Source organism: Chrysemys picta, chromosome 13, assembly GCF_011386835.1.
Source record: "Chrysemys picta bellii isolate R12L10 chromosome 13, ASM1138683v2, whole genome shotgun sequence".
NCBI lineage: Eukaryota > Metazoa > Chordata > Testudines > Emydidae > Chrysemys > Chrysemys picta.
In genome coordinates this window covers 20284874-20292595 of record NC_088803.1, presented here as the reverse complement: position 1 = coordinate 20292595, position 7722 = coordinate 20284874, and the positions used below count along the sequence as shown (strand labels likewise).

The following is a 7722-nucleotide window of genomic DNA, read 5'->3' as shown; positions in this document are numbered from 1 at the left end:
GGATTTCAAATGTGTGCTCCTGGGGTACCACCCACAAGGTAGCTAGCCAGCATATCTTGGAGGGACTATTCAAATTGAGTGGTTCATCGAAAGAACATTTAACTGACAATGGACCATGAGAGACACCCATCTCCACTTAATGGAATTTCCTGATGTGACTGGCGAAATGCATGGACATGGGACTTTCCCACATAACTCCAAACTCCATCTTGTTGCTGTAATTTTCCAGTAAGAACAATGGAATGCCCTCCACATGGCAAAAGCTATAAAAGGCCATGGAAACCCCTAAATTTTGTCTTCAGTCCAGCTTCTTACCTCTGGAGGAACTTTGCTACTAACTGAATCTCAGAACAAAGGACTGGATGACCCATCCAAGCTGTGGATGTGTTCCAGAGACTTAGAATAATAGAATCATAGAATATCAGGGTTGGAAGGGACCTCAAGAGGTCATCTAGTCCAACCCCCTGCTCAAAGCAGGACCAATTCCCAACTAAATCATCCCAGCCAGGGCTTTGTCAAGCCGGGCCTTAAAAACCTCCAAGGAAGGAGACTCCACCACCTCCCTAGGTAACGCATTCCAGTGTTTCACCACCCTCCTAGTGAAATAGTTTTTCCTAATATCCAACCTGGACCTCCCCCACTGCAACTTGAGACCATTGCTCCTTGTTCTGTCATCTGCCACCACTGAGATCAGCCGAGCTCCATCCTCTTTGGAACCCCCCTTCAGGTAGTTGAAGGCTGCTATCAAATCCCCCCTCATTCTTCTCTTCTGGAGACTAAATAATCCCAGTTCCCTCAGCCTCTCCTCATAAGTCATGTGCTCCAGACCCCTAATCATTTTTGTTGCCCTCCGTTGGACTCTTTCCAATTTTTCCACATCCTTCTTGTAGTGTGGGGCCCAAAACTGGACACAGTATTCCAGATGTAGGTGACTATCTGCATCTTTAGACACCAAAATAACTTGTCCAATAATGAGCAGTGACAAGTTTTTACTCTTTGTAATTCTGATTCACAGAACAGAAGGGAAAGTAATTTTCTTATGATTTTGTTTGTATTCCCTCTGGTCCCCAGATGTCTAACACGTAAGATCATAGAATCATAGAATAGCAGGGTTGGAAGGGACCTCAGGAGGTCACCTAGTCCAACCCCCTGCTCAAAGCAGGACCAACCCCAATTAAATCATCCCAACCAGGGCTTTGTCAAGCCTGACCTAAAAAACCTCTAAGGAAGGAGATTCCACCACCTCCCTAGGTAACCCATTCCAGTGCTTCACCACCCCACTAGTGAAAAAGTTTTTCCTAATATCCAACCTAAAACTCCCCCACTGCAACTTGAGACCATTACTCCTTGTTCTGTCATCAGGTACCACTGAGAACAGTCTAGATCCATCCTCTTTGGAACCCCCTTTCAGGTAGTTGAAAGCAGCTATCAAATCCCCCCTCATTCTTCTCTTCTGGAGACTAAACAATCCCAGTTCCCTCAGCCTCTCCTCATAAATCATGTGCTCCAGCACCCTAATAATTTTTGTTGCTCTCCGCTGGACTCTTTCCAATTTTTCCACATTCGTCTTGTAGTGTGGGGCTCAAAACTGGACACAGTACTCCAGATGAGGCCTCACCAATGTTGAATAGAGGGGAATGATCACACCCCTCGATCTGCTGGCAATGCCCCTACTTATACAGCCCAAAATGCCATTAGCCTTCTTGGCAACAAGGGCACACTGTTGACTCATATCCAGCTTCTCGTCCCCTGTAACCCCTAAGTCCTTTTCTGCAGAACTGATTCCTAGCCATTCGGTCCCTAGTCTGTAACAGTGAATGGGATTCTTCTGTCCTAAGTGGAAGACTCTGCACTTGTCCTTGTTGAACCTCATCAGGTTTCTTTTGGCCCAATCCTCTAATTTTACGATACTTATACTTTGCTTGTCCCATTAAACCTATCTCTTCCAGCTGTTTGCTGCATAAGTTATTGACATTTTCTCTCCTTTGCATTTCCTTTGATTCAGCTCTGAATTTGCCCCACTGTATTCAACAATGTCAAAAATTAAGCAAAGTAAATTTGTCCACATGTAGCATAAACACTAAGGAGTAAAAAGAATTATTTAGAACACCAGTATAATGATGAGACTAAGGTGTTCAAGATACATCTTAGATTGGCCATACAATAACATTTTTGGAGAATGATGTCCACTTGGTCATGCTATAATCTCCTTCCAGTGACCGAGTCCCACAGTCTAATTACACATTGTGTGAGGAGGTATTGCCTTTTATGAGTTTTGAAATTTGCTACCTTTCAATTTCATTGAATGTTCTTTTGTTCATGTGCTGTGACACAGGGAGAACAGGAGTTCCGGATCTCCCTTCTCTAGACCATTCATAATTTACAATGGATGCCACTTAATAGCAATCCTAATAGTAACGACTTTTGTTTTAATGTTAATGGGATATGGATATTGGCAACAGATATGCTGCTTACCAACTTTTTTTTGGAGGAAAGGCCCCAGCTGCAGGCAGGTTTCTGAAACTGCAGTCAGGGAAGGCAAGGCCCAGAGCTTTGTTCCCTGGATTTTGCTTATTTGCAACTCCCAGATAATAGCAACTTATTCCTGGGAAACAAGAGGTTGCTAATAAGCGGTATACACTGTATTTCGGGACTGAGTAAACACTGACTAAGGAATTCAGTATTTCACTCTATGATTTCTCAGTGGCTGTTCTCAGTGGTGGCAGATGACAGAACAAGGAGTAATGGTCTCAAGTTGCAGTGGGGGAGGTCTAGGTTGGATATTAAGAAAAAAACTATTTCACTAGGAGGGTGGTGAAGCACTGGAATGGGTTACCTAGGGAGGTGATGGAATCTCCACTCTTAGAGGTTTTTTTAAGGCCCAGCTTGACAAAGCCCTGGCTGGGATGATTTAGTAGGGGTTGGTCCTGCTTTGAGCAGGGGGTTGGACTAGATGACATCCTGAGGTCTCTTCCAACCCTGATATTCTATGATTCCTCTATGATTCTATGATTTCACTGCAGCTGACAACCATGGAAAAGATTTATGTTACCTTAATTATCTGCTTGAATTTCTGATGCAACCTCTTCAGTCAGGATTTTAGTAACTGGGTTGTATTTCCCACATGCCAACCATTTTCCTGATATTCTTCATACAATTGTGAAAAGACATTCCTGAGATGATGCATTAATCTCTCTCTGCTACTCCATTCATTTTGTTGGATGCTCTTAGAAAACAACTAATGTTGCCTTCTCTTCATGTTTATATGCATTCTAGGATCATGGGGATTTTTCATTGATGTCACCAAGGAATTAATTCTATGTTTATATCAGAGTAAATGTAAACAACACCGTTAATTGATAATGGCCAAGCTCAGTAGACATCCCATTCACAAAGGGAAAAAGTTAATTGTAAATTATTCATCATTATTCATAAATTATTCATTTACCAACATAGCAGTTAAAATATATATAGATGGAGAAGTTATGCATGCAAAACTATAGGGATTTTGTCATATTTTATTTTATGGTTACATTTTAAAATAGTTTATATTGATTAATAATTAATTGGTTTAACAAAGAGAAGGTTGAGGGGTGACTCGATTACAGCCTATAAGTATCTACAAGGGGAATAAATATTTAATAATGGGCTCTTTATTCTAGCAGGGAAAGGTAAAACATAATCCAATGGGTGGAAGTTGAAGCTAGACAAATTGAGACTTGAAATACAAATAAATTTTTCATGGTAAGAGTAATTAACCATTGGAACGATTTACCCAGGATAATGGTTGAGCCTTCATCAGTAACAATTTTTGGGAATGGTTGGAAGGACTTTGATCTACTGAGGGTCCATAAGATTGATGGGTCACCTCAGGTACGCTTTTAACCTGTGTATAGTAACGTTTATTGTTTTCTCCCATAGGGAAGGTACCTGAAAGGGAGCAGAGATTCAGCTAGTTCCATGACTCAGTATCTCGGATTTCATTTTAAAATGTTTTAGACCAAAGGAAAAGATAAAGACATGAACTGCAGACTGTCTGAGGGAAGGAAAAAAAGTTCCTGTGCAACGAACTCCGACTGCTGCCCACCCCATCGTGTTTCTGTGAGATAGCCTGCAGCCCACTTTGGGACAGGGATTGGTGGACCAGGGAAGAGTGATCTCCACCATGCCCAAAGAGGAGTTGTGGTGGGTCCTGCACCAGTCACATAGATGCCACTGCTACCCGCAAAGGATGGGTAGGACCACAGTGCATGGGGCATGGCCAAACAAAGGAGTGGGCTCACGGGTGACCTCCAAGTGTCGGTATGTCCGGGGCTCTAGATTCCCTTAACCTGGACACAACCACAATGTGTTACAGTGTAGATATTTCCAGAGTCAAATCTATGGACATGGAGACTGGTCTACTCTCTCCCTCATAGGTAAGCTCCCTTTAGGTTACAGGGGACAAAATGGGTTGGTAGCTGAGCCATTTTCTTGTGGACTGGATTCCCAGTGGAGGCTGATAGGACCTAGAGACCCAACTTGCATTGCCATTCGATTAGAGCTGGGTACCTAACTCCCATAGGGTCCTTCAAAAATAGTAACCATACACCATGGTGAGCGGTATAGAGAAGGTTGATCGGGTGCTCCTATTTACTATAGATGGTCAGAAAAAATAATTTTGTCATCAATAAAATGAAGAAAAATTGTTCATTTTAATTGGAATTTTTGTCAAAAAATGAAAAATGCAAAAAATGAAAACTGTTTTTTTTTTCTCTGAAAACTGCCAAGAACTGACTATATAAATTCTATCTATCTGGTTATGGTGACACTTGCCTCGGGTGCTCTTAATGGTAAGCCACGATGTTACCTCTCTGCCTCAGCAAGGGAGAGCTTTGCTGGACCCTCATCTCCCTGCCAAATCAGCAAACTATTTGAGATTCTGCCAGTCTTAATAGTGCCTTGCAGGTAATCTTCAGTGAGCCCCAGGTCCTCAGCTCCCACAGGGATTCTCTCTGCAATGTCCAGTTCCTGTCACTGGACAGACACAGACGGTATCATGTTTGCTGCCTGCAAAAAGACAGTACACCCACCGGCCTCTTGGCTCACTGAGGACATGCTGTTTAACTTAATACATGGCACTGAGATGGTTTATAGTAAAACTGAGCATGAGTTTATTAATATAGAACCTACATTTAAGTGATACTAAGCAAGGACAAAGAGACAGAAATTGTTACAAACAAAGCACAAGTAAAAACACTCATTCTAGTGTCTAAAACTTAACAGGATAAAATTCTGGTCTCAGGTGATTTCTCACTTCTAGTCAGTTCTCAGCCTCTTACACCCACATGGTTCAAGGTTCGACTTTTCACAGATTCCAAAAGCACTGGCTCCTTTTGTCCTTTAACATAACTAAGGGGTTTTCTCCCCTTTTTCTGATAGCCCCACAAGCCTTTGAAATATATTCCTCCCAAGTGCACACCCCAGGAAGAGTTCTTCTGTCCCAGACGCCATGCCGTCTTTCTGCCTTCTTCTCCTGTTGACTCAGATGCAAAGGTAACTTCCATTGTCTCTGATCTCACCTTGCTCAATTGACCTCAGAGACAGGCAAACATGCAGAAAAACATTTCTTTGTCTGGAACAAACTTCTTTGTTTGCTCTACTTGGATTGCTTGGTCTGAACGTATTTTAGGAACATATTTCCAGTGCACTTACATGACTCTTTACATGCTAACCATACATACATTGTGCAGTAATATTAATGACCATAATGTCATCACTTTTTATATGAGACCTTACAAGACATTGTTCAGCTAAATATTCTGACAACATAAAGGCAACCAACAATTTTCAGGTTTTCTGGTGGAAATTGGAATATTTCTGAGGAAAGTAGGCAGGATCAGAGAAAATTTCTTCAATCAAAATACTATTTTTCATTGAAAAAAAAATTAATGGAAAATTTTGGAACGACCAGCTATATACTCCTTTTCATAATGTCTAGACAAAAAAAATACATGAAGAAGGAGTTAAGTAGGAGAGCACAGATCGTTGACTTATTATAAGCTATATTAAAGTGATGGTATCATTATTGAAAAGCCAAGTGTTAGAAACACAGGAAATTCAGAATTAAGGTTAAATTGAAAAGAAACACAAACACGTTAAGGTCTGGAACTGCACAATTAGCACACCCAAGCAACCTTATTTCTGCTCTTAATGACACCAATCTATAGCCATTTGGTTGTGGTGAAGGCTTTCAGAGTTTGTGATCCCAGGTTATATTAAACTGACTTTTAAAAGAAATTATTTCCCCCCCCCCAGTGCGGCATCATGGTAAAAAAGAGGGTGATAAATCCTGCTTTTGATGAAAACTCAAACTAGCCTTAACTAAGGGACCATGAAAGACGTATGCTGGGAATCAAGGGGACATTTAAGGAAACAATTTTAAAACATTTCTCTAAAATTCACTTTACTTTCAGAATTCATTGTAGGAAGTATTACTGAGGCAATGAACTTAGCAGGAATGAAAAAGGACTAAACATGTACATAGACAAGAATAGCATCAGTTACATGACAGCATTATTAAAAGAAAGTCAAAACCTAAACCTGCTCTTTTTTCCCCCAGTTTCCTGTTTTCTAAATTCAGTTTCATTTTTATTAAAAAATGTACATTTTAATTGAAAAATCATTTTTAATCAAAACATTATTTTAAAATTTGACCAGCTGTATTGTGATGTATCTGGAGTTAGGCCCCTTTTAACAACAAGCTACTGGAGTAGATGGACCACTGGTCTGACCAAGGATGGCAAGTGTTATGTGCCTGTGTTTTCTCTCAGGAAAGCCCTAATTTTTCTGACATCTTTACTGAGTACATTTTTAACTTCTTTATTTCTCAGGGTATATATGAAAGGATTGGCCATGGGGGTCAAGACAGTGTAGAAAAGAGAAAACACTTTGTTCAGGTCTCTCAGTGCATTGTTTTTTGGTAACAGATAAACAATGATTATGGTTCCATAGAACAATGTGACCACAATGAGGTGAGAGGAGCAGGTGGAAAAGGCCTTTTGCCTCCCGGTGGTGGAAGGGATTCGCAGGATGGTGGAGAGGATACATAAATAAGATGACAAGGTGAGTAGTAATGGTGGCAGAGAGAATATGGAAGAAAGTAGGAAAACCACAAGTTCCATGAGGTGGGTGTCGCTGCAGGAGAGCTTAATAACTGGAATTAGATCACAAAAGAAATGGTCAATCTTGTTGGGGCCACAGAAAACTAACCGTGACAACACATATAATATAATGGAATTACCCAACAAGCCACTTATCCAAGATGCAGCCACTAGCTGGAGGCAGAACCGGCGATTCATGAGGGCTGCGTAATGCAGTGGTCTGCATATTGCTAAATACCGATCATAAGACATGGCTGATAAGAGATAAGACTCCGAGCCCGCTAGGAGACCAAAAATATAATTTTGTATGAAACACCCACAAACTGAAATAGCTCTGTTTCCAGTTAGGAGACTCTCCAGCATCCTAGGCAAGCTGTTTGAGGTGTAGCAGGTTTCTAAGAAGGACAAATTCCACAGAAACAAGTACATGGGAGTGTGTAGGTGATGATCAGTCAAAACAAGCAGAATGATGAGGATGTTTCCAGACACGGTCAAAATGTAGATGACTAGAAACAGCAGGAAGAGAAGGAGACGCAACCGTGGAAGATTCCCAAATCCCAAGAGTATGAATTCTGAGATG

The 7722-nt window shown here is 41.1% G+C and overlaps 1 protein-coding gene across 1 annotated transcript; it reads right to left on the bottom strand.

Moving 5' to 3' along the window:
- Window positions 1-6788: 6788 nt before the first annotated feature.
- On the bottom strand, window positions 6789-7394 carry LOC101950735 (olfactory receptor 5P64-like). Its single transcript, XM_005309056.3, has one exon. It carries the CDS (start codon window positions 7392-7394, stop codon window positions 6789-6791), a length of 606 nt encoding a protein of 201 aa, XP_005309113.3.
- Window positions 7395-7722: the final 328 nt, after the last annotated feature.

Bases quoted from the DNA above. Each gene is read 5' to 3' on its own strand.
- LOC101950735 (XM_005309056.3), bottom strand. From the start codon at position 7,394: ATGTCTTATGATCGGTATTTAGCAATATGCAGACCACTGCATTACGCA.